Source organism: Hordeum vulgare, chromosome 2H, assembly GCF_904849725.1.
Source record: "Hordeum vulgare subsp. vulgare chromosome 2H, MorexV3_pseudomolecules_assembly, whole genome shotgun sequence".
NCBI lineage: Eukaryota > Viridiplantae > Streptophyta > Magnoliopsida > Poales > Poaceae > Hordeum > Hordeum vulgare.
Genome location: NC_058519.1, coordinates 624,237,084 through 624,265,023, shown reverse-complemented (window position 1 = coordinate 624,265,023; position 27,940 = coordinate 624,237,084). Strand labels below are relative to the sequence as shown.

The 27,940-nt window shown below is 47.1% G+C and overlaps 1 protein-coding gene and 1 long non-coding RNA gene across 2 annotated transcripts; both read right to left on the bottom strand.

The window, feature by feature from the left end:
• Nucleotides 1-1,837: 1,837 nt before the first annotated feature.
• On the bottom strand, nucleotides 1,838-3,679 carry LOC123428001 (F-box/LRR-repeat protein At4g14103-like). Its single transcript, XM_045112145.1, has one exon. It carries the CDS (start codon nucleotides 3,610-3,612, stop codon nucleotides 2,074-2,076), a length of 1,539 nt encoding a protein of 512 aa, XP_044968080.1. The 5' UTR covers nucleotides 3,613-3,679; the 3' UTR covers nucleotides 1,838-2,073.
• Nucleotides 3,680-7,887: 4,208 nt separating this feature from the next.
• Nucleotides 7,888-8,883, bottom strand: LOC123428002. Its single transcript, XR_006622466.1, has 2 exons — nucleotides 8,517-8,883; nucleotides 7,888-8,417 (listed from the first exon to the last, which is right to left on the bottom strand). It is a non-coding gene; the product is annotated as an uncharacterized LOC123428002 (long non-coding RNA).
• Between the last annotated feature and the right edge of the window lie 19,057 nt (nucleotides 8,884-27,940).

Sequence of the window (27,940 nt, the reverse complement as noted above, 5' to 3'; positions counted from 1 at the left end):
CCCGTCGGAGTCGGCGAAGATCGCCCGCTCCGCCTCCACGAGCTCTGGGTGCACCCGGTGGAGCTCCTCCATGTACGCTTGGTCGGGGGGCTCGGCTTCACGGCGCTCACGACCCTCTGGGACCTCATGTCGGCGCCCGGGGATGGACGAGCGACTGCCGGGGACAGGTGTGACGACGGCCGGGAGCAAGTCATGAAGGTTTCGATGGCAGTTGGACTCCCGTCAATGGTCTTTTGCATACACATAACGCTCTTGGGTTGGCTCCGAAATCCTTATTTTCATGGATTTAATGGGAATGTTTACCGTGCCGCTTAAAAAATGGAATTACATGCCCGAGTCATTTACGGGGTCTATTCGGTCAACTTTTTTCGCACGAATCCGTATTTTGATGATTATTTTATGAATCGGGACATTTTACGAGATATGCTAGAGATGCTCTAATTCTTTGCAAATCCAATATTCAAGATGAATCTGATTTTCAGGATGTGTTTGGATAGTGTTCAGGCATGAGCTTCGGTGCTCGGATGTGGTAACATGTATGCAGAATGTTTTGATTTGAAAGCGGAAATCGGAGTGTGGAGTTAGTATTGTCTAGAATTGGCAAAAGGTGCGGCACACAACACCGCTAAGAGAGCAACTCTAGCCGACCCCGCAAAACGGTCTGTCCGTAAAAATTCCGGCGAGTATGCGGGCTCGGTTCAATTTTTCGGCCAGAATATAACCTGGCACACTCGCCCGGTTCGTAAAAAAAATTGCCATGGTCCGTAATACGCCAGCCTCGATCACGTCGAAACCCTATCCCTCGCCGCCGCCGAGCCCCCGCGATTCCCCATCCCTTATCCACATTTCTCGCCGCCGGCGACCACCTCCCCCGCCTCCAGCCGCAATGTGGAGCTCCGGACGCGGCTCCGGCAGCAGATCCGACGGCGGAAGCGACCCGGAGCGCGAGCGGCGCGTTCGCTCGGACGCCGCGAGGAAGCGCGGGGCTCGGAGGTGGACCAACCGCGGTATTTCGCCGCCGGCGAGCTTCCGGCGGAGCGAGACGGAGGAGTACGACCAACGGCGCACATCCTTCTCCTCCGCGAGAAGTTCGTACGCCGGGAGCTCCTCCTCCTCCGACGCGGACCTTCTTCCCGTGAAGAGGGAGTGGTCAGAGGACGAGGAGGAGCCGGAGGAGCGGGCCATCAAGGAGGAGCCCGAGGAGCTCGGCCGCCGCGGAGTCATCGGGCCGGAAGACTACGTCGCCGACGTCGACGCCGTTGCAGCCGCCATCGCCGAGCGTGCGCGAGGAGGCGGAGCGTTGACGTCACGCCGAAGAGCTCGAAGACCTCGAGTGGCGGCACGCGGTCGCCGCCAAGGAGAAGCACGAGGAGTGGCGCCGCATCCGCGAGGAGCAGACGACGAAGTTCATCGACCTCTGCAGCTTCGGCGAGGAGGATTGAGCGTAGTATTAACGTAGCATGTAGTATGAACTATGTTTGTAGTGTGTTGATCATGATCTATGTTTCTCCCGCGAAAGTGTTTTTTCAAATTATGCAGTTCTAGATACGGTTTCTGTTCGGCCGCACTAGTTTTCGACTCGCAAACGCGATCTTCGTGAAACCGCAAACGCGTTTTGCGGGTCAAGTTTACGCAGCGTCTGCTAGAGTTGCTCTAAGACTAGTTCTCCTAATAATTCAACATGTAACTGGGTGATGAGCCCTGGCTCTCTCAAGTTTTCGTGTGGATGATGTTATGCATCATCAAACACTTCTAAAAAAAGACTGGCATGTTATTTTTTGTTTCTTAAAATTACTTCAAAACTTGTGCATATTAGAAGAACAAAACTTGTTCAAAATTCAAACAACCACCATACTGATTTAATGTTTATCCACTAGAACCAGAGATTTCTCGGCAACACATAACACAACAGTCTAACAAACGATCTTACATGAAGAAGTATTCTCATGTTCCTTCAAAATTAAAATCCTGATATCTTCATCTTACGGGCAAAACTATCCTGAATTACTTTTACAAAAATGTATGTGTAATCTAAGCTCCGTCCATGGAAGATACAAACCGACTAATAATCAGTCACAGGAAAATCGGTTCTGCATCGGCGGCCACGACCCAGCTTTCAATCTCCTTCTTGAGTCCATCCTGCAGCGCGAATGGTCCCTTGACGAGCACAACGCAGAACCTTTCGAGGACAAGCGCGTTCCGGAACAAAAGCTTGGCCATCATCCCCTGCAGCCTGTCACCCTCGTAATGAACCATGTTGATCTCCTTCACGCGATGTTGCAAGCACGGGATCGAGAAGCTCGACTCGTCGGGAGCCGTGAGCTCGTCAGGAATCGACTGAGTTGTGAACTCGTCGGGAGCCGTGAGCTCGTCGGGAATCGACTGAGCTGTGAACTCGTCGGAAACCGACTCATCATCATTGTCGGAATCATCAGGAACCACGGGGCGTTCCATGAACAACGAGAGGATCTCCAGGCTTGGTGTTTGCTCCAGGATTTGACGCACCGCGTCAGGACTCAGAAGGGGACCTTGCAGCGCCACCCTCGTCAAGTTGGGAAACGAGGGGAATCCCTGGAAGGATGTCGCCGGAAGGCGCCGATGGTGCAGATGCAGGTGCTTCACGCCGGAAAATTTCTCCATAAACCCCCTGAACCTGGCGAGCTCCGCCTCCTCGGAAAGGACTTTGCAGAAATCGACCGTGCACGACATGATGGTTCCCGGCGCGCCGTGCAGGGACAGGAACTCCTCCTCGGGGACCGGGCCGCAGTAGTCCAGCGAGATCAGCTCGGAGGCGTCGATGTCAACGGACTCCACTTCGTGGCAGCACCGTAGGGCGAACCGGCGGAGGCGTCTGTCGAGGACGGAGACTCTCTCCACGCCAGTGTCGGACTCCAGCGTCAGGTCGACGAGGCGGGGGCAGCTCGCGATCAACCGCTCGACGCAGCAGGTCCCGGAACCGACGTCGACGGCGGTCAGGTGCAGCGTCTCGAGGAACGGCAGGTTGATGGCGGCGTCCGGCAGGTTCAGCAAGCAGTAGCTGAGGCGCAGCGAGCGCAACACGGCGCAGGAGTAGAGGTTCCTCGGCATCTCATACCAGGCGTCCCCTCCCTTGCGCCCGTGCCTGCCATAAGGTTTGCGCGCGCAGACCGGGCCGAGCTGGAAGCGCAGGTCGAGGTGGAGCTCCTGGCTGCTGTGGCGCAGCACGTAGGAGAGCCACTGGTTGACATGGTGCTCGTTCCACCAGTGGCAGTCGTCGAAGGCGACGCGGAGGCGGTGCAGCGGTACGTGGGCGCGGGCGCACCGGCGGCGGCAGAGCAGCGCGTTCCAGACGTCGTCGAGGAGCAGGGCGCTGCAGCTCTTCTGCTCCTGGGCCTCGTAGTAGAAGGTGGTCCAGTCCTTGGCCCTGGCGCCCTGGCGCTCGGCGAAGGAGACGGTCTGGACGTTGCAGAAGACGTCGCGCCACCGCCGGGACAGCTCCGCGGTGCGGCCGGCCTCCTTGGTCGGGAGGAAGGAGAGGACGTGGCCCAGCAGGAAGTCCGGGAGGTCGCTCAGCCGATCTCTGGCCCCCGACGGCGAGGCCACGCCGATCCTTTTCTCTTTCGGCGAAGCCATGGCGATCCGATCCGATCCGGGAACTAATCCGTTGATCTGGCGACGACTAATATATAAGGCGTTAGCGTTAGCGTTACCGACTAATTTTCTCTCTAGGGTTGATCCTAAAAAAAATTAAAAAATTCTTTAGGGTTTGGGTTAGGTTTGTTGGCAACCTGAATAATGAACCGACTAAAATCTGTTGGCAACCAGAACCGACTAATCAGTAGATATAAGAGGAGATCTGCAGATTCCGTTATATTACTAACACAAATACGGCGGCTGCCCGCAGCCATCCATCTGATCGCCGACGAAGATGGCGCCGTCGCACAGGAGCAGGAACGGAGGAGACCGCCTGAGCGCACTGCCCGACAAGGCGCTGGAGCGCGTCCTCTCCCACCTAATGTCCGACGAGGCCGTGCGCACCAGCGGGCTCTCCCGGCGATGGCGCCACGTCCACGAGGGCGTCCCCGTCGTCCACCTCGTCGACACCAAGTCAGGCGATCGGTACGGCCGCTCCGGGGGCAAGCTCAAGGTCTGCTTCGACCACCAGGTGACGAGCGCGATCATGGGCAAAACCGCGGCGACGCCGATCCAGCCCCCGTACGACCTGCTCGACCAGTGGATCCCCACCGTCGTGAACTCCAGCGTCGAGGACCTCGACGTCAAACTCAGGTACTGCTCTGACTCCATGGGCACGCTCTGCCCCTTCCTGCGCTGCCCCATCCTCGGGACGAAGCACTCGGCGGACTTCGATGCACACGACAGGAACAGCTACACCAGGACGCAACCCCACATCTTCGGCTGCCCGACGCTCCGCCGGCTGCGCCTCACCAACTGGACGCTCAATCTCCCGGGGAGCGTCGACATGGCGTCGCTGGAGACGCTCTGCCTCGCGAGGATCATGGACCCCCACGGGGCGCTGCAGCAGCTCATCTCGGCCTGCCCGGGCCTCGCGAACCTGACGCTAGAGGAGTGCCCGAGCATCCAGGAGATAGCCGTGACCCCGGCCCGCCTGCGGAGGTTCGCCATGATCTGCTGCCACAATGCCACCAGCGTCGAGCTGCAGACCACCTGCCTGCAGTCGCTGCACTACAAAGGCGGTCTTCCTGCTCGCGACTCATCCTTCATCACGGTCGCCGACTCAAACTATGCAGGAATCATGGCGTTGAAGATTGAAATCTGCGGAAAACTCACCAGGGCTAAACCAGAAGACGTTGCTCCAGTCGCAAGGCTCGTCCGCAAGTGCACCAAGCGGACGTACCTTCACCTTTCCTTGCGCCCGTCCATGGCCTGCAACCTGTTCACCAGCGTCCTGCGTGGCCTGGACAGCCTCACGCACATGAGCCTCCAGGGCTGCTTGCCCACCGACGACGCCGTCCTATCGGTCTCCACCTTGCTTGCCGAGGCCAAGAACCTGGAAGTACTCTCGCTGTTTCCTCTAGGTCCAGAGCCTCCAAAGATCAAGAGGAAGAGGATGCACAGGAACAATGACGATGACAAATCAGATTCAGACAGTGAGCCAGAAGACAGCCCCGTCGACGATGGCGTCAAGTACAGCAGCCGGATGCCCAAGCGTCTGAAAAACACGTACGTCAGGTGCTTGGCTAAAAAGGTGCGAAGAATCAGCATTGCAAACTTCGAAGGGCGGCCACTCGAAAAGATGCTTGCTAGGTTTCTGCTCTCTAGGGCTGCAGAGTTGGAAGAATTCACAGTTACGCTGGCAGATAGAGTTAATCCACAACAGGATGAGGATGAGGATGAGGATGAGGATGAGGAATCCACAGTTAAGCCAGCAGATAAAGTTCGTCCACGGAAGGATGAGATTGCAAAGGAGCTAAGATCCTGGCGATGCAATCGCGGTACCAGGGTCATTTGCAAATAGATAGATAGCAGCAAAAATTGCTTGCACTTGTAAAATCCAAACTTTGAGATAATTTATTACCTATGATGAGATTGCAAAAGAGTTATATATAATCCTGGCGACAGAATCTCCCTACCCGAGTCACTTGTTACTTAGGTTGAAGATTGCAGCGCGGCGCTTATATAGCGCGGCTGTTGGAGATGCTCTTAGCAGCTAGAGCTCATCCACGGAAGGCTGAGATTACAAAGGAGCTAAAATCCTGGGGACACAATCGCCTTGTCAGAGTCAATTGTAACTTAGATTGAGGCAACAGTTGCGTGCATCTGCAATAAGATCAAACATTAGGAAGAATTTCTCTTTTCTTATTTTTGGGAAACGCCAGGATATAATAAGATATCATTCTCTTAGTTGAATATTTCTCTGTTATATACTTCTTCTTCACCAATAATATTATATTCAGGCAAAAAACAACTCAGCTAGGTCCTGTTATGAAATTAATGTCGGACAAGCATGTTCTACGTTGGAGAACAATTCTACATGCCTTGCACTGGGATTGATAATGCAAAACTATCTATACATTATTAAGCTGATGGGTTGGAACAAACAAACAGTTATTGCAAAGAAACTGCATTATTTAAAATCCTTGAAAAGCTCTAGGATATGTATTGGGACAAACCCACATAGCCCCGGACCAGAGCGACGAACGCAGAGTAGCCTCCGGCGATATGAACACCGGACGAACCTCTCTCACACACACACTCGCTACGAAGGTGAAAGAAGGAAAGGGACACACATATTTCCGGCGACGAAGGCCGAGTAGCCTCCGGCGATATGAACACCGGACGAACCTCTCTCACACACACTCGCTACGAAGGTGAAAGAAGGAGAGGGACACACATATTTCCGACGCACAAACGCCTGCACCCCTCCGAACGGCGCATCGTCCGCATGAACAGCCTAATCTTTCATAACCTGGGTACATACCCGACTCGGTGGCACATACCACACACCGATGGACCAATGCACGAGGGTATTTATACACGGGCGCACACACACCACCCGGCCACCACACCAGACACTAACTCAACGCACGCACGCATCACACCCGGCCACTAACCCATGCACTACGCCATGAAGCTAGCTAACCAAATAACCGATTCAGCTCTAACTTATCTATCCAGCCGGCAGCTTGACTCCAACCAAACGCATGCACTGACCCACGACGCTGCTGGCTCCGCGCGCACAACCAGCTGCATCGCGCACGACCCGGCTAGCTGACCACGGCTATGGACGTGACCACGCACCGGCGTCCGGACTTGACCAACACGCACATACATGCTGGTTATCACCGTGACGTGGCTTATTCCTAACAATATGCACTTAGCCATGTCGTCTTTGATGTCACAAGATCAGCGCTACCTCCAAGAAATACCGGTTACTTTAGCAAGAACATTCACATACTGTTGAGATCAGTTCCTGAAGCATCAGAAGGGCTATCCGCAATTCTACGTCTGCGATGTACAAAAAGAAAAACAAACTGAAAACAAAGCATATATATCATTCTGACACCTGCTGATTGAAAGGGCTAGAGATGCAGAGAATCGACATAACATCCCTGAAATTATTTTACAGCGCCACGTCTTTGCATTGTGCGTACTCTGCGAACTCTGCATGCCATTCAGCTTCAAGAGCTGCACCCTGATCAATATGGTCACTTCCCAATGCCTGTAGGGTTGATTATTAGACTGAACTCATGTGGATGTTTTTTCTCAATTTCGATCATACTCTATCCTTATGTAATAATTCTGAGTTCAGATTTACATTGTTGGTGTCAGACAAAACTAAAGTCTCTACTGCAGAAAAAAAAAAGTTATTTAAAACTGAAAGTAGCATTAGCATTCTCCAGACGGTACTATTTTGTCTTGCAAGCAACATTTTAAAAGACACTCGCTATATCCATATATGTAGCATGCAGAAAAATGTATTCCTATCCATATATGTAGCATGCAGAAAAATGTAGCATGCAAGTTTCAGATGTTTAGTACTGTAGCTACAACACAAAGTAAAATCATGGGTGCTATTTTTTTTTTTAATCTTTACTATGTGGTATTATAGTGAATACATGTTATTGTTCTTGTATTTTTACAGTTTATAATTATTTACCAAGCACAACAGTCATCAGAAATACAGATTACCATCACATTGTGTGCTGCTGCCCCTTGTCAGTATCTATCACAGCAGCCATGGGTTGACAACTAACTACTCGATATCACACCACTGCTCGACATTAGTTAGGAATTTACAGCTGAAACTGAATTTTGATAATCTAAAAGGATCAAGCTAATGTAAAATACACGAATTACTTGATCATTTAGCAAACCAAATTCAGACTTCAGAGTCTAGAATAGTACATAAATGCACAACCCATCTTGTTTCCAGTATGCTCAGCCAATATTATTTTTTCAGAATAGGTTACCAAATGTTCCTCAATGGCCGATAATCATTTAAACTTATGCGGACATATCTTACCATTTACAGGGTAGAAATGTTTCCTCGAACAAATTTGACATGTATAACAGTATGAGAAAAGGAAACATAGGTCCTAAATGAATTTCTCATTAAAAAAACCTTCTCCTAATTTACCATAGCAAAATGCATAACTACTTATGCACAAGTTCTGGAATTACCTGTACAATGCACTGTAAGTTCTGGGATCAGCAACACCCGCAGGCCGCAGCCTTTAAATCAAGTAGTGGAACCAGCATCACCCGTACCCTTGAATCAAGTTGAGTGAGAGTAATGCAGAAGCCAGTGAGAAACCGGCCAATGATCCCTCCAGTGTGCAGCATTCTCACTCAGCGCAGAGTTACAAAATTTGAGATCAACGGCACTGGAATTTCGGTGCATGTCGGCGTCGATGGAGGCAGCAGGTTCACGAGTAACCGCTGCGAAATTTGGCGACCTGGATCATGGTTTCATGGAAGCAGTTGTAAAACCAGAAAATAACAGAAAGGGCGTTGAACCATTTGGTCGAACAACTACCAGACGGGACGGGCCTCACCTTGACACGACTTCATTTTCGTCCGCGAGCCCGCACAGCAGGAGGCCGGAGCACCAAAGAGAGCAGCGCGTCGCTGCCTGCAGGGCCTTGAGTTCAGTGAGCGAGCGGCGTATCTGCGGGGCAGCAGCGGAGATGCTCGCGGCGGAGTCGGCTCTCGCACTCGCAGGATGGAGCGGCTCTCAGCCGAGGGGCGGCGTCGGAAGTCGGTTGGATGGGATGTGGAGGAGGATGGGCTTGGGCGCGGAGGAGCTAGCCGGTGCCACCTGGCGTGCGCCGCCGGGACGGCGGGAGCGCGAGCATTTCCGCCGGTGGCCGGAAAAGGAACACGGCCAGGCCGCCACACAGGGGGGGTGCGAAGTACCCAGAGTCCCGGACGGAGATTCATAAATAAAATTATTTGGTTGATGATGTGTGCGGAAGATGACGAAACATTTTCATAGTTTGAACATAAAGCTACTTATCCCTGTAGATATCTAGTAATAAAACATCTATCATCACGATAACCGTTATATCTCTGTCTGCTGCGCAGTCATCAACAACCATTCGGTCTAACTCCCGGCACGCAGTTCGGTCGCCTCCTTCGATACATTAATTCCTGAAACAACAAACCAGTTGTGAAAACAACCGCTTTGTTTCGGTTCTGACAGAGGTGCAAATGGCTATAGACTTTTTTTTATCACAAAGATTTAATACGGGATGATCGACGTATTGAGCTGACAGTTTTTGCAACAAGCATAATGTTGTGTTTGGATGTTTGTAACATGGACCGTTTTACGAAACTTTTGCAACATATATATTATTGCAGGAATTTTTCTGCAATAAAGCAAATGTTGCAGATTTTTTTAACTTTACGTTGGTTTTACGAAAAATGTTCTACAACATAACTGATGTTGCAGAATTTTTTCTTGCAACAATGAAGATGTTGCAGGAAAAAACCCAAATCCAGTCGTTCGTCTTCCTAACCAGACAAGCCTCGAAACACCCCTACTATTATTCAATATCAAGGAATGTTTGTCCTGACACAAGAGGTGAGTTGCAGAAAAATGAAAATGACTACGACAGACGTGAAGACGCTGTCACCGTCTGATCAACACACGATCAAACGGCCACGTAACCGGCGGACGGCCGCGCACGATTAGCCGGTAGAAGTTAATCTTTTTCCATGTAATAGGATTCATAATTTCAGATACATATATTGAATTCTCTTCGTTTATAAATATAAGTTTTCTATAAAAATTTCATTAATGGTCTACATATGAAATACGAAACCAAATAAATGAACCTATATTTTAAAATATATCTATATATATTTGTATATATTTTATTAATAAAACCTTCAAAATATATATATTTAAAAACGAAGGAGGTACTATAATGCAAAATAGTTGGCTGGGATTCAAACCAGCGACGTGTAGTCCTAAGGTGCATGTGCGCACCACCCCACCAACCCGCGTTATTTTTTATTTTATTTTATAAAATATATGTAAATTTTCATCTTATCTTATAAGTAATATATATAATATTAACTCAAAAAATATTCACTTATTTTTATAAAAATATATACATATAATTAAATTATAAATTACAACAAGTAATAATTTTCTTATTCAACAAAAATATCAAAGTAATTTCATATTTTATTATATATTGGAATAAATTTCTAATATAAGTTTAGAACTTTCAATATTTGAATAGAATATTTTGGTGTATATTAAAATGTTCATTTTACTTTGAAATTTAATTTATTAATAATACATAACTACAATTTACAGATATTTTATAAACATTTAAAAAAATAACAGTGTAAAATGGGCCTTAGGAACTCTAGCCTGCTAAATATTTACTCCCTCCGTCTTAAAATATAAGACATTTTAGAGATTTTAATATAGACTATATATATATAGATGTATATAGATATATTTTAAAGTGTAAATTCATTCATTTTACTCCGTATGTAGTCCATAATAAAAACCTAGAAAAGATCTTGTATTTAGAAATGGAGCGAGTACATTATATATAGTTTACATAACTAATTGAAACAAAGAACTCAACCCTCCTACGTTGAGCAACTCTAGTAGACCCCCAGAAACTGCCGGCCCACAAAAAATCCGGCGACTATACGGGTTTGGGCTTATTTTCCTGTCAGAGCAGACACTGCAAACGTGGCCCGATCTGTAAATTTTTTGCGGTGGCCCGTAAACGCGACCCCTCGACCGGTATAACTGCGGGTTCGACCGATGGATGCGGACCGAAACCCTATCCCTCCGCCGCCGCGAAAAGGCCCCCACCTCACCGCCGGCGCCTCCAATCCGCCACCGCACGCCTCCATTACGCCGCGTAGCCGCTCCAATCCACCGCCGTGCATGGCCAGCTCCGGTAGCCGTAGGGACGACGACCCCGAGAGGGCTCGTCGCGTCAGATCCGACGCCGCCCGTAAGCGCGCCGCCCGCCGGTACACACGCTGGGGCCTGAAGCCGCCGTCGTCGCTCCTCCGTCGCGAGACAGAGGAGTACGACTGCGCGCGCAGTCGCCTCTTCTCTGGCAGCAGCTCAATCGAGGCGTCGAGCTCCTGCTCGTCCTTCTCCGTCCCACCGGCGAAGAGGGAGCTCGAAGAGCTCCCGTCGGTGAAGATGGAGCCGGAGGCCGAGGCGGTGCCGGAGCGACGTGCCGGGGCCGTCATCGGAGCGGAGGACTTCGTCCCTCCGGCGGAGACGAATAGCCTCCTGCCCGTGCTGCTGGCGCGGAGTGCACGGGAGGCCAAAGAGGACCAGCAGCACTGCCGGAGGGAGGAGGAGATCGACACCGTGCTCTACGAGCAGGGTGTCGCGTCGGCCATTGCCTTCGGCCACAAGGTGGAGGAGTGGCGCCGCGAAGCTACTGCGCAGAAGCGCATCTACGTCGAGCTCTCCTCCGACGAGGACGATGAGGACAACGACTGAATGTAGGCTATCTACTACTGCACGAGCTCGACTCCGGTGAGCTCCATTTTGCATAGTGCGGTAGTAGCTACAGTAGGTGATGCCCTCCTCTAGTACTGATGAATGTAGTGTTGTATGATCATGACTGTGGTTCTGAACATGCCCGTGAATGTTTATTTTTCAAACTAGCAAAAGAGCCCGTGCGTTGCACCGGGTAAAATAATAATAATATCAAAACCCATCACCATACACACATAATATAGTAACCCATCCGTCTCATAGTTATCCTTTTTTTTCTGTCGTCGGTGACGTAGGTCGTTCACCTTGTCGCACATGTGTGAACATGGTCGATCTTAAGGCGATAAACTCATCCACTGCAATGCCATTTAACCACACCGGCACAAGAGAACGTTTATAACTTTAAAAACTTATCTTGTTGAGCTAGACCGTGAGGGCTGCCTTTCATGAATTGCTTCCTAATATTCATGAGTTACATACTGAAAATTTTCTCACAACCAATATTTGTTAATTTGGTATAATTTGTATAATATCAACCTTTAAATTTGGAGTACAGTAAATGAAAAGAAGATGAAACATAATTATTTGCAATAGAAATCTAAATTTTTAACAAATCACCTAATGATATACACATTTCCATCTATAAATCTTCAAAACATATTACTACGTACAAACAAACATAGGTCCATTACGAACAAACTGAGATTTATGAGGAAACCACTCAGGAGGATAGTACAATTTGTTCACATTGACAACACATTGTCCTACTTGCTCTTGAGAATTAAGAACGACACTAATTCAAAACTTAGTTTTTACATCCACATCATAGTTTTATGTACGCAGATGAAGCCAATGGTAGTGATACAAATCAAAAAGCGGCTAATCAATCAACGTGACTATCGTTCAGCAACCCCACAAAACTATTTCCTACACTTCTCAAACTATTTCTTTTTTTCTCTTTTTCCTACTATCTATTTTTTGTGAATAGGATAGAGGAAAAAAAGAAGGGGAGAGAGGCCAGGCCAACCGCAGCCAGCCCAACAGGTTGGGACCCACCTAAGCCCAAAGTCATGCGGGTGCACTTAACCCCTAGCTCCAGCGAACCCTAGCCCGATCCCCACTCAATCTCCCTCGTGTTGGGTAACGTAGCATAAATTTAAAATTTTCCTACGCATATTCAGATCTTCCTATGGAGAGACCAGCAACGAGAGAGGGGTAAGAGCATCTTCATACCTTTGAAGATCGCTAAGCGGAAGCGTTGCTAGAACGTGGTTGATGGAGTCGTACTCGCAGCGATTCCGATCTAGTGTCGAACTACGACACCTCCGCGTTCAACACACGTGCAGCCCGGTGACGTCTCCCGCACCTTGATCCAGCAAGGAGGAGGGAGAGGTTGGGGAAGAACTCCAGCAGCACGACGACGTGGTGTCAATGGAGAGACGAGGTCTTCCGGCAGGGCTTCGCCAAGCACCGGCAGAGAGGAGGAGGAAGAAGGGCACGACTGCGCCGAGGGAGAGGGAGAAGTCTATCTCCCAAGGGCCAAAACCCCTCTCTATTTATAGGAGGAGGGGAAGGGGGTGCGCCACCCCTAGGGTTCCCCCCTAGGTGGTGCGGCAGCCACCAGATGGGAAAGGGGGGCGGCGGCTAGGGTGGGAGGGGGTGGCGCACCACCTGGTGGGCCTAAGGCCCACATGTGCCTAGGGTTGCCCCCTCTCCCCACCACTTGCGCATTGGGCTGGGTGTGGGAGGCGCACCAGCCCACCTAGGGGCTGGTTCCCTCCGACACTAGGCCCATCTAGCCTTTTGGGGTCGTTGCCCCCCTTCGGTGGACCCCCCGGGCCACCTCCGGTGGTCCCGGTGGTCCTGGTACGTTACCGGTGACGTCCGAAACACTTCCGGTGTCCAAAACCATCCGTCCTATATATCAATCTTTACCTCCGGACCATTCCGAAGCTCCTCGTGACGTTCAAGATCTCATTCGGGACTCCGATCAACTTTTGGTAACCTCGTATAACAATTCCCTATAACCCTAGCGTCATTGAACCTTAAGTGTGTAGACCCTACGAGTTCGGGAGACACGCAGACATGACCGAGATGCCTCTCCGGCCAATAACCATCAGCGGGGTCTGGATACCCATGGTGGCTCCCACTTGCTCCACGATGATCTCATCGGATGAACCACGATGTCAAGGATTCAATCAATCCCGTATACGATTCCCTTTGTCTGTCGGTATAGAACTTGCCCGAGATTCGATCGTCGGTATACCTATACCTTGTTCAATCTCGTTATCGGCAAGTCTCTTTACTCGTTCCGTAGCACGTCATCGTGTGACTAACTCCTTAGTCACATTGAGCTCATGATGATGTTCTACCGAGTGGGCCCAGAGATACCTCTCCGTCACACGGAGTGACAAATCCCGATCTCGATTCGTACCAACCCAACAGACACTTTCAGAGATACCCGTAGTGCACATTTATAGTCACCCAGTTACGTTGTGACGTTTGATACACCCAAAGCACTCCTACGGTATCCGGGAGTTGCACAATCTCACGGTCGAAGGAAAAGATACTTGACATTAGAAAAGCTTTAGCATACGAACAATACGATCTAGTGCTATGCTTAGGATTGGGTCTTGTCCATCACATCATTCTCCAATGATGTGATCCCGTCATCAATGACATCTAATGCCCATGATCAGGAAACCATGATCATCTATTGACTAACGAGCTAGCTAACTAGAGGTTTGCTAGGGACACATTGTGATCTATTTATTCACACATGTATTACTGTTTCCTGTTAATACAATTATAGCATGAACAATAGACGATTATCATGAACAAGGAAATATGATAATAACCATTTTATTAGAGTCAATAATCTCCCACTTGCACTAGAGTCAATAATCTAGTTACAATGTGATGTATCGAACACCCATAGCATTATGGTGTTGATCATGTTTTGCTCGTGGAAGAGGTTTAGTCAACGGGTCTGCAATATTCAGATCCGTGTGTACTTTACAAATATCTATTACTCCACTCTCGACATGGTCCTGGATGGAGTTGTAGCGGCGTTTGATGTGCTTCGTCTTTCGGTGGAACCTGGGCTCCTTGGCTATGGCAATGGCCCCAGTGTTGGAAATATGCCCTAGAGGCAATAATAAATTAGTTATTATTATATTTCTTAGTTCATGATAATCGTTTATTATCCATGCTATAATTGTATTGATTGGAAACACAATACTTGTGTGGATACATAGACAAAACACTGTCCCTAGTAAGCCTCTAGTTGACTAGCTCGTTGATCAAAGATGGTCAAGGTTTCCTGGCCATAGGCAAGTGTTGTCACTTGATAACGGGATCACATCATTAGGAGAATCATGTGATGGACTAGACCCAAACTAATAGACGTAGCATGTTGATCGTGTCATTTTGTTGCTACTGTTTTCTGCGTGTCAAGTATTTGTTCCTATGACCATGAGATCATATAACTCACGGACACCGGAGAAATGCTTTGTGTGTATCAAACGTCGCAACGTAACTGGGTGACTATAAAGATGCTCTACAGGTATCTCCGAAGGTGTTCGTTGAGTTAGTATGGATCGAGACTGGGATTTGTCACTCCGTGTGACGGAGAGGTATCTCGGGGCCCACTCGGTAATACAACATCACACACAAGCCTTGCAAGCAATGTGACTTAGTGTAAGTTGCGGGATCTTGTATTACGGAACGAGTAAAGAGACTTGCCGGTAAACGAGATTGAAATAGGTATGCGGATACTGACGATCGAATCTCGGGCAAGTAACATACCGAAGGACAAAGGGAATGACATACGGGATTATATGAATCCTTGGCACTGAGGTTCAAACGATAAGATCTTCGTAGAATATGTAGGATCCAATATGGGCATCCAGGTCCCGCTATTGGATATTGACCGAGGAGTCTCTCGGGTCATGTCTACATAGTTCTCGAACCCGCAGGGTCTGCACACTTAAGGTTCGACGTTGTTTTATGCGTATTTGAGTTATATGGTTGGTTACCGAATGTTGTTTGGAGTCTCGGATGAGATCATGGACGTCACGAGGGTTTCCGGAATGGTCCGGAAACGAAGATTGATATATAGGATGACCTCATTTGATTACCGGAAGGTTTTCGGAGTTACCGGGAATGTACCGGGAATGACGAATGGGTTCCGGGAGTTCACCGGGGGGGGGCAACCCACCCCGGGGAAGCCCATAGGCCTTGGGGGAGACACACCAGCCCTTAGTGGGCTGGTGGGACAGCCCACAAGTGCCCTATGCGCCAAGGAGAAGAAAATCAAGAGAGAAAAAAAAAGGAGGAGGTGGGAAGGAAGGGGGACTCCCTCCCACCAAACCTAGTCCAACTCGGTTTGGGGGGGGGGGGGAGAGTCCTCCCCCTTGGACTCGGCCGACCCCCTTGGGTCTCCTTGAGCCCCAAGGCAAGGCCCCCTCCCTCCCACCTATATATACGGAGGTTTTAGGGCTGATTTGAGACGACTTCTCCACGGCAGCCCGACCACATACCTCCACGGTTTTTCCTCTAGATCGCGTTTCTGCGGAGCTCGGGCGGAGCCCTGCTGAGACAAGGTCATCACCAACCTCCGGAGCGCCGTCACGCTGCCGGAGAACTCTTCTACCTCTCCGTCTCTCTTGCTGGATCAAGAAGGCCGAGATCATCGTCGAGCTGTACGTGTGCTGAACGCGGAGGTGCCGTCCGTTCGGTACTAGATCGTGGGACTGATTGCGGGATTGTTCGCGGGGTGGATCGAGGGACGTGAGGACGTTCCACTACATCAACCGCGTTCACTAACGCTTCTGTTGTATGATCTACAAGGGTACGTAGATCACTCATCCCCTCTCGTAGATGGACATCACCATGATAGGTCTTCGTGCGCGTAGGAAAAATTTTGTTTCCCATGCGACGTTCCCCAACAGTGGCATCATGAGCTAGGTTCATGCGTAGATGTCTTCTCGAGTAGAACACAAAAGTTTTTGTGGGCGGTGATGTGCGTTTTGCTGCCCTCCTTAGTCTTTTCTTGATTCCGCGGTATTGTTGGATCGAAGCGGCTTGGACCGACATTACTCGTACGCTTACGAGAGACTGGTTTCATCGTTACGAGTAACCCCCTTTGCTCAAAGATGACTGGCAAGTGACGGTTTCTCCAACTTTAGTTGAATCGGATTTGACCGAGGAGGTCCTTGGATGAGGTTAAATAGCAACTCATATATCTCCATTGTGGTGTTTGCGTAAGTAAGATGCGATCCTACTAGATGCCCTTGGTCACCACGTAAAACATGCAACAACAAAATTAGAGAACGTCTAACTTGTTTTTGCAGGGTATGCTTGTGATGTGATATGGCCAACGATGTGATGTGATATATTGGATGTATGAGATGATCATGTTGTAATAGAAATATCGACTTGCACGTCGATGGTACGGCAACCGGCAGGAGCCATAGGGTTGTCTTTATACTAACGTTTGTGCTTGCAGATGCGTTTACTATTTTGCTAGGATGTTGCTTTGGTAGTAATAGCATGAGTAGCACGACAACCCCGATGGCAACACGTTGATGGATGATCATGGTGTGGCGCCGGTGACAAGAAGATCGTGCCGGTGCTTTGGTAATGGAGATCAAGAAGCACGTGATGATGGCCATATCATGTCACTTATGAATTGCATGTGATGTTAATCCTTTTATGCACCTTATTTTGCTTAGAACGACGGTAGCATTATGAGGTGATCTCTCACTAAAATTTCAAGACGAAATTGTGTTCTCCCCGACTATGCACCGTTGCTACAGTTCGTCGTTTCGAGACACCACGTGATGATCGGGTGTGATAGACTCAACGTTCACATACAACGGGTGCAAAACAGTTGCGCACGCGGAACACTCGGGTTAAGCTTGACGAGCCTAGCATGTGCAGACATGGCCTCGGAACACATGAGACCGAAAGGTCGATCATGAATCATATAGTTGATATGATTAGCATAGGGATGCTTACCACTGAAACTATACTCAACTCACGTGATGATCGGACTTGGGATAGTGTAAGTGGATCATGAACCACTCAAATGACTAGAGAGATGTACTTTTTGAGTGGAAGTTCTTAAGTAATATGATTAACTGAACTAATTGTCATGAACATAGTCTAATGGTCTTTGCGAATTACGATGTAGCTTGCGCTATAGCTCTACTGTTTTTTATATGTTCCTAGAGAAAATTTAGTTGAAAGTTGATAGTAGCAAACTTTGAAGAGGATTGTCCTCGTTGTTGCGCAGAAGGCTTATGTCCTTAATGCACCACTCGGTGTGCTGCACCTCGAGTGTCGTCTGTGGATGCTATGAACATCCGACATACACGTTTCTGATGACTACATGATAGTTCAGTGCAAAATACTTAATGGCTTAGAAGCAAGGCGCCGAAAACGTTGTAAAACGTCACGGAACATAAGTGATGTTCTAAAGAGATGAAATTGTGATTTCATGCTTGTGCCCTTGTTAAGAGGTACGAGACCTCCAACAAGATTCTTTGTCCACGAAGTAAAGGAGAAAAGCTCAATCATTGAGCATGTGCTCAGATTGTGTGAGTACGACAATCACTTGAATCAAGTGGGAGTTAATCTTCCAGATGAGATAGTGATGGTTCTCCAAAGTCACTGCCACCAAGCTATGACAGCTTTGTGATGAACTATAACATATCAAGGATAGATACAATGATCCTTGAGCGATTCGCGATGTTTGACACTGCGAAAGTAGAAATCAAGAAGGAGCATCAATAGTTGATGGTTTGTAAAACCACTAAGTTTGAAGAAAGGCAAGGGCTAGAAGGGATACTTCGCGAAAGGGCAAAACAGTTGCTGCACTAATGAAGAGACCCAAGATTAAACCCAAACCCGAGACTAATTGCTTCTGTAATAAGGGGAACAGTCACTAAGGCGGAGCAACTCTAGATACTTGGTAGATAAGAAAGCTGGCAAAAGTCGAAAGAAGTATATTTTATATACATGATGTTGATGTGTACTTTACTAGTACTCCTAGTAGCATGAGGGTATTGGATACCGGTTCGGTTGCTAAGTGATTGGTAACACGAAATGAAAGCTACGGCATAAACGAATACTAGCTAAAGGCGAGGTGACGATACGTGTTGGAAGTGTTTCCAAGGTTGATATGATCAAACGTCGCACGCTCCCTCTACCATCGGGATTGGTGTTAAACCTAACTAATTGTTATTTGGTGCTTGCGTTAAGCATGAACATGATTGGATCGTGTTTATTGCAATACGATTATTCATTTAAAGAGAATAATGGTTACTCTATTTTCTTGAATATTCACCTTCAATGGTTTATTGAATCTCGATCGTAGTGTTACACATGTTCATGATATTGGTGCCAAAAGATACGAGTTAATGATGATAGTACCACTTACTTGTGGCACTGCCGCTTGAGTCATGTTAGTATAAATTGCATGAAGAGGCTCCATGCTGATGGATCTTTGTACTCACTTGATTTCGAATCACTAGTGACATGCAAATCATACCACATGAGCAAGGCCTTGTTTTCATTGAGATGAAATAAGATAGTAACTTGTTGGAAGTGATACATTTTGATGTATGCAGTCCAATGGGTGCTGAGGCACGCAGTGGATATCATTATGTTCTTACTTCACTGACGATTTGAGTAGATACAGGAGTATTTACTTAATGAATCACAAGTCTGAAATGTTGAAAAGTTCAATTCCGTTTCAGAGTGAAGTTCGTCGTAACAAGAGGATAAACTGTCTACGATATGATCATGGAAATGAATATCTGAGTTACAAGTTTTGGTACGCAGTTAAGACAATGTGGAAATTGTTTTGCAGTTCATGCCACCTGGAACATCATAGTGTGATGATGTGTCTGAACGTCATAGCCACGCACTATTTGGTATGGTGCATACTATGATGTCTCTTATCGAATTACCACTATCGTTTATGGGTTATGCATTAGAGACAACATCACTCACTTTAAATAGGGCACCGCGTATTTCCGTTGAGATGACACAGTAGAGAATGAGGTTTAGAGAAATCTAAACTGTCATTTCTTGAAAGTTTGGGGTTTCGACACTTATGTGAAAAAGTTTCAGTCTGATAAGCTCGAACCCAAAGCGGATAAATGCTTCTTCATAGGGTATCCAAAACAGTTGGGTACATCTCCTATCTCAGATCCGAAAGCAAAGTGTTTGTTTCTAGAAATGGATCCTTTCTCGAGGAAAGGTTTCTCTCGAAAGAATTGAGTGGGAGGGTAGTAGAACTTGATGAGGTTATTGAACCATCACTTCAACCAGTGTGTAGCAGGACGCAGGAAGCTGTTCCTGTGGCGCCTACACCAATTGAAGTGGAAGATGATGGTGATCATTGAGCTTCGAATCAAGTTAATACAAACCTCGTAGGTCGACAAGGTCGCGTACTACTGCAGAGTAGTACGGTAACCCTGTCTTGGAGGTCATGTTGTTGAGCAACAGTGAACCTACGAGTTATGGAGAAAGCGATGGTGGGCCCAGATTCCGACAAATGGCTGGAAGCCATGAAATCCGAGAGAGGATCCATGGATGAAAACAAAGTGTAGACTTTGGAAGAATTACTTGATGGTCATAGGACTATTGAGTAAAGATGGAGCTTTAAAGGAAAACAGACGATGATGGTGATAAGTCACTATTAAGAAAAGCTCGACTTGTCGCAAAGATGTTTTCGACAAGATCAAAAGTTGACTATGATGAGACTTTCTCACTCGTAGCGATGCTAAAGGTGTGTTAGAATTATGTTAGTTGTTGATGCATTATTTATGAAATATTGCACGTAGGATGTCAAAACATTGTTTCCTCGACGGTTTCCTTGAGCAAACATTGTATGTGATACAACCAGGAGGTTTTGTCGATCCTAAAGATACTAGCAAGTATGCAAGCTCCAGTGATCCTTCAATGGACCGGTGCAAGCATCTCGGAGTTGGAATATACACTTTGATGAGATGATCAAAGATTTTGGGTTTGTACAAGGTTTATGAGAAACTTGTATTTCCAAAGAAGTGAGTGGGAGCACTATAGAATTTCTGATAAGTATATGTGGGTGACATATTGTGGATGAGAAGTGATGTAGAATTTCTGTAAAGCATACAAGGTTGTTTGAAAGGAGTTTTCAAAGGAATACCTGGAGTGCGCTACTGGAACGTTGAGCATCAAAGATCTATGGAGATAGATCAAAAGCGCTTAATGAAAGTTTCAATAAGATGCAGGCCTTGACAAGTTTTTGAAGGAGTTCAAAATAGATCAGCAAAGAAGGAGTTCTTGGTTGCGTTGTAAGGTGTGAATTTGAGTAAGACTCAAAACCCGACCACGGCAGAATAAAGAGAATAGACGAAGGTCGTCTTCTATGCCTTAGCCGTAGAATCTAAAGTATGCCATGCTGTGTACCGCACCTGATGTGTGCCTTGACTCAAAGTATGTTGAGAGGTGCAGAGAGTGATCCATGATTGAATCACTAGCAGCGGTCAAAATTTATCCTTAGTAACAAATGGACTAAGGAATTTTTCTCGATTATGGAGGTGGTTAAGTTCGTCGTAAAGGGTTACGTCGATGCAAGCTTTGACACTAATCCGAATAACTATGAGTAGTGAAACGGATTCGTATAGTAGAGTAGATATTTGGAGCATTTCCGAATAGCACGTAGTAGCAGCATCTATAAGATGACATAAAGATTTGTAAAAAACGCACGGATCTGAAAGTTTCAGAACCGTTGACTAAAACCTCTCTCACGAGCAAGACGTGATCACACCCCATAACTATATGGGTGTTGGATTCGTTGGAATCACATGGTGATGTGAACTAGATTATTGACTCTAGTGCAAGTGGGAGACTGTTGGAAATATGCCCTAGAGGCAATAATAAATTAGTTATTATTATATTTCTTAGTTCATGATAATCGTTTATTATCCATGCTATAATTGTATTGATTGGAAACACAATACTTGTGTGGATACATAGACAAAACACTGTCCCTAGTAAGCCTCTAGTTGACTAGCTCGTTGATCAAAGATGGTCAAGGTTTCCTGGCCATAGGCAAGTGTTGTCACTTGATAACGGGATCACATCATTAGGAGAATCATGTGATGGACTAGACCCAAACTAATAGACGTAGCATGTTGATCGTGTCATTTTGTTGCTACTGTTTTCTGCGTGTCAAGTATTTGTTCCTATGACCATGAGATCATATAACTCACGGACACCGGAGGAATGCTTTGTGTGTATCAAACGTCGCAACGTAACTGGGTGACTATAAAGATGCTCTATAGGTATCTCCGAAGGTGTTCGTTGAGTTAGTATGGATCGAGACTGGGATTTGTCACTCCGTGTGACGGAGAGGTATCTCGGGGCCCACTCGGTAATACAACATCACACACAAGCCTTGCAAGCAATGTGACTTGGTGTAAGTTGCGGGATCTTGTATTACGGAACGAGTAAAGAGACTTGCCGGTAAACGAGATTGAAATAGGTATGCGGATACTGACGATCGAATCTCGGGCAAGTAACATACCGAAGGACAAAGGGAATGACATACGGGATTATATGAATCCTTGGCACTGAGGTTCAAACGATAAGATCTTCGTAGAATATGTAGGATCCAATATGGGCATCCAGGTCCCGCTATTGGATATTGACCGAGGAGTCTCTCGGGTCATGTCTACATAGTTCTCGAACCCGCAGGGTCTGCACACTTAAGGTTCGACGTTGTTTTATGCGTATTTGAGTTATATGGTTGGTTACCGAATGTTGTTCGGAGTCCCGGATGAGATCACGGACGTCACGAGGGTTTCCGGAATGGTCCGGAAACGAAGATTGATATATAGGATGACCTCATTTGATTACCGGAAGGTTTTCGGAGTTACCGGGAATGTACCGGGAATGACGAATGGGTTCCGGGAATTCACCGGGGGGGCAACCCACCCCGGGGAAGCCCATAGGCCTTGGGGGAGACACACCAGCCCTTAGTGGGCTGGTGGGACAGCCCACAAGTGCCCTATGCGCCAAGGAGAAGAAAATCAAGAGAGAAAGAAAAAAAAGGAGGAGGTGGGAAGGAAGGGGGACTCCCTCCCACCAAACCTAGTCCAACTCGGTTTGGGGGGGGGGAGAGTCCTCCCCCTTGGACTCGGCCGACCCCCTTGGGTCTCCTTGAGCCCCAAGGCAAGGCCCCCTCCCTCCCACCTATATATACGGAGGTTTTAGGGCTGATTTGAGACGACTTCTCCACGGCAGCCCGACCACATACCTCCACGGTTTTTCCTCTAGATCGCGTTTCTGCGGAGCTCGGGCGGAGCCCTGCTGAGACAAGGTCATCACCAACCTCCGGGGCGCCGTCACGCTGCCGGAGAAATCTTCTACCTCTCCGTCTCTCTTGCTGGATCAAGAAGGCCGAGATCATCGTCGAGCTGTACGTGTGCTGAACGCGGAGGTGCCGTCCGTTCGGTACTAGATCGTGGGACTGATCGCGGGATTGTTCGCGGGGCGGATCGGGGGACGTGAGGACGTTCCACTACATCAACCGCGTTCACTAACGCTTCTGCTGTACGATCTACAAGGGTACGTAGATCACTCATCCCCTCTCGTAGATGGACATCACCATGATAGGTCTTCGTGCGCGTAGGAAATTTTTTGTTTCCCATGCGACGTTCCCCAACACCCAGTGTTATCATAGAAGAGTGTCATTGGACCCGACGCGCTTGGAACCACTCCAAGGTCGGTGATGAGCTCCTTCATCCAAATTCCTTCATGAGCCGCTTCTGAAGCAGCTATGTACTCCGCTTTACATGTAGATGCTGCCACGACTTCTTGCTTGCTGCTGCACCAGCTCACTGCTCCACCATTCAAAACATATACATATCCGGTCTGTGACTAAGAGTCATCCGGATCTGTGTCGAAGCTAGCATCGGCGTAACCCTTTACGACGAGCTCTTCGTCACCTCCATAAACGAGAAACATTTCCTTAGTCCTTTTCAGGTACTTAAGGATATTCTTGACCGCTGTCGAGTGTTCCATACCGGGATCACTTTGGTACCTCCCTACCAAACTTATGGCAAGGTTTATATCAGGTCTGGTACACAACATGGCATACATAAGAGAGCCTACGGCTGAAGCGTAGGGGACAGAACTCATCTTCTCTCTATGTGCTGCCGTGGTCGGCGACTGAGTCTTACTCAATCTCATACCTTGCAAAACTGGCAAGAACCCTTTCTTTGAGTTTTCCATATTGAACTTCTTCAATATCTTGTCAAGGTATGTGCTTTCCGAAATACATATGAGGCGTCTCGATCTATCTCTATAGATCTTGATGCCTAATATGTATGCAACTTCTCCAAGGTCCTTCATTGAAAAACTCTTGTTCAAATAGGCCTTTATGTTCTCCAACATCTCTATATTATTCCCCATCAATAATATGTCATCCACATACAGTATGAGGAAAGCTACAGAGCTCCCACTCACTTTCTTGTACAGACAGGCTTCTCCGTAAACCTGTATGAACCCAAACGCTTTAATCACCTCATTAAAGCGAATGTTCCAACTCCGAGATGCTTGCACCAACCCATAGATGGAGCGCTGGAGCTTGCACACTTTGTTAGCACCCTTAGGGTCGACAAAACCTTCTGGTTGCATCATATACAACTCTTCCTTAAGGTTCCCATTAAGGAACGCTGTTTTGACGTCCATTTGCCAAATTTCATAATCATAAAAGGCGGCAATCGCTAACATGATTCATACTGATTTCAGCTTCTCTACGGGAGAGAAAGTCTCTTCGTAGTCAACTCCTTGAATTTTTCGAAAACCCTTTGCGACAAGTCGAGCTTTATAAACAGTTACATTACCGTTTGCATCAGTCTTCTTCTTGAAGATCCATTTATTTTCTATGGCTCGCCGGTCATCGGGCAAGTCCACCAAAGTCCATACTTTGTTCTCATACATGGATCCTATCTCGGATTTCATAGCTTCAAGCCATTTGTTGGAATCCGGGCCCGCCATCGCTTCTTCATAGTTCGAAGGTTCACCATTGTCTAACAATATGATTTCCATCACAGGGTTGCCGTACCACTCTGGTGCGGAGCGTGTCCTTGTGGACCTTCGCGGTTCAGTAGTAACTTGATCCGAAGCTTCATGATCATCATCATTAACTTCCTCTTCAGTTGGTGTAGGCACCACAAGAACAACTTCCCGCGTTGCGCTACTATCCTGTTCGAGAGTGGGTGTAATTACCTCATCAAGTTCTACCTTCCTCCCACTTACTTCTTTCGTGAGAAACTCTTTCTCTAGAAAGGATCCGTTCTTGACAACAAAGGTTTTACCTTCGGATCTAAGATAGAAGGTATACCCAATAGTTTCCTTAGGGTATCCTATGAATACGCATTTCTCCGCTTTGGGTTCGAGCTTTTCTGGTTGAAGTTTCTTCACATAAGCATCGTAGCCCCAAACTTTAAGAAACGACAACTTAGGTTTCTTGCCAAACCATAGTTCATATGTGTCGTCTCAACGGATTTAGACGGTGCCCTATTTAAAGTGAATGTTGTAGTTTCTAATGCGTATCCCCAAAATGATAGCGGTAAGTCGGTAAGAGACATCATAGATCGTACCATATCTAATAAAGTGTGATTACGACGTTCAGACACTCCGTTGCGTTGCGGTGTGCCAGGCGGAGTCAGCTGTGAAACGATTCCACACTTCCTTAGGTGTGTGCCGAACTCGTGACTCAAATATTCTCCTCCACGATCAGATCGTAGACACTTGATTTTTCTGTCACGTTGATTCTCGACCTCACTCTGAAATTCCTTGAACTTTTCAAATGTCTCAGATTTGTGCTTCGTCAAGTAGATATACCAATACCTACTCAAATCATCGGTGAGAGTGAGAACATAACGATAGCCACTGCGAGCTTCAACGTTCATTGGACTACACACATCAGTATGTATTATTTCCAATAAGTCGGTTGCTCTCTCCATTACTCCTGAGAATGGAGTCTTAGTCATCTTGCCCATGAGGCACGGTTCGCATGTGTCAAATGATTCAAAGTCAAGAGACTCTAATAGTCCATCAGTATGGAGCTTCTTCATGCGCTTAACGCCGATATGACCAAGGCGGCAGTGCCACAAGTATGTGGTACTATCATTATCAACTTTACATCTTTTGGTACTCACACTATGAATATGTGTAACATCACGGTCGAGATTCATCAAGAATAAACCATTCACCAGCGGAGCATGACCATAAAACATATCACTCATATAAATAGAACAACCATTATTCTCTGACTTAAATGAGTAGCCGTCTTGCATTAAGCAAGACCCTGATACAATGTTCATGCTTAAAGCTGGTACTAAATAACAATTATTAAGGTTTAAGACTAATCCCGACGGTAGATGTAGAGGTAGCGTGCCGACGGCGATCACATCGACCTTTGAACCATTCCCGACGCGCATCGTCACCTCGTCCTTGGCCAGTCTCCGCTTATTACGCGGTTCCTGCTTTGAGTTGCAAATGTGAGCAACAACACCGGTATAAAATACCCAGGAGCTACTACGAGCGCTGGTAAGGTACACATCAATAACATGTATATCACATATACCTTTAACGTTGTCGGCCTTCTTGTCCGCTAAGTATTTGGGGCAGTTCCGCTTCTAGTGACCCTTTCCCTTGCAATAGAAGAACTCAGTCTCAGGCTTGGGTCCATTCTTTTTCTTCTTCCCGGCATCTGGCTTACCGGGCGCGGCAACAACTTTGCCGTCTTTCTTGAAGTTCTTCTTACCCTTGCCCTTCTTGAAACTAGTGGTCTTGTTGACCATCAACACTTGATGCTCTTTCTTGATTTCTACTTCTGCAGACTTGAGCATCGAGTACAACTCGGGAATGGTCTTCTCCACCCCTTGCATGTTGTAGTTAAGCACAAAACCTTTGTAGCTTGCTGGGAGAGATTGGAGGATTCTGTCAATTATAGCATCATCCGGAAGTTCGACTCCAAGTGAAGTCAGACGACCGTGTAACCCAGACATTTTGAGTATGTGCTAACTGACAGAATTGTTCTCCTCCATCTTACAGCTAAAGAACTTGTCGGAGACTTCATATCTCTCGACACGGGCATGAGCTTGAAAAACTAGCTTCAGCTCTTGGAACATCTCATATGCTCCGTGTTGCTCAAAACGCCTTTGGAGCCCCATTTCTAAATTGTATAACATGCCACACCTAACCAGAGAGTAGTCATCACTCCGCGTTTGCCAGACGTTCAGAATGTCCTGGGCTGCTGCGGGAGCGGGAGGGTCACCTAGCAGCGCATCAATGACATAAGCCTTTTTAGCTCCTTCAAGGATGAGCTTCAAGTTGCGAACCCAGTCCGCATAGTTGCTACCATCATCTTTCAGCTTGTTTTTCTCTAGGAATGCGTTGAAATTGAGGTTGACGTTGGCCATCTACAATATTTATAAAGACAAACCTTTTAGACTAAGTTCATGACAATTAAGTTCATCTAATCATATTAAGTATGAACTCCCACTTAAATCGACATCCCTCTAGTCATCTAAGTATTACATGATCCATGTTGACTAACCCGTGTCCGATCATCACGTGAGACGGACCAGTCACCATGTGAGCAACTTCATGCTGATCGTATTCAACCATACGACTCATGTTCGACCTTTCAGTCTCTTGTATTCGAGGTCATGTCTGTACATGCTAAGCTCGTCGAGTCAACCTAGGTGTTTCGCGTGTGTAAATCTGGCTTACACCCGTTGTATGCGAACGTTATAATCTATCACACCCGATCATCACGTGGTGCTTCGAGACAACGAACCTTCGCAACGGTGCACACTTAGGGGAATACGTTCTCGAAATTTTAAGAGGGATCATCTTATTATCCTACCGTCGTTCTAAGCAATAAGATGAAAAACATGATAAACATCACAATGCAATCATATAGTGACATGATATGGCCATTATCATCTTCGCCCTTTCGATCTCCATCTTCAGGCATCGCATGATCATCATCGTCACCGGCGTGACACCATGATCTCCATCATCATGATCTCCATCATCGTGTCTCCGTGAAGTCGTCACGCCAACTACTACTATCACTACTACTATAGCTAACCGTTAGCAATGAAGTAAAAGTAGTAAGCACATGGCGTTGCATCTCATACAATAAATTAAGACAACTCCTATGGCTCCTGCCGGTTGTCATACTCATCGACATGCAAGTCGTGAAACCTATTACAATAACATGATCATCTCATACTTCATACATGCAACATCACAACTTTGGCCATATCACATCACATGTCAAACCCTGCAAAAACAAGTTAGACGTCCTCTAATTGTTGTTGCAAGTTTTACGTGGCTGATTTGGGTTTCTAGCAAGAATGCCTTCTTACCTACGTGACAGCCACAACGATGATATGCCAAAGCTATTTA

What these genes read in the sequence shown, in the direction of transcription:
- LOC123428001 (XM_045112145.1), bottom strand. Translation starts at nt 3,612, where the DNA reads ATGGCTTCGCCGAAAGAGAAAAGGATCGGCGTGGCCTCGCCGTCGGGG.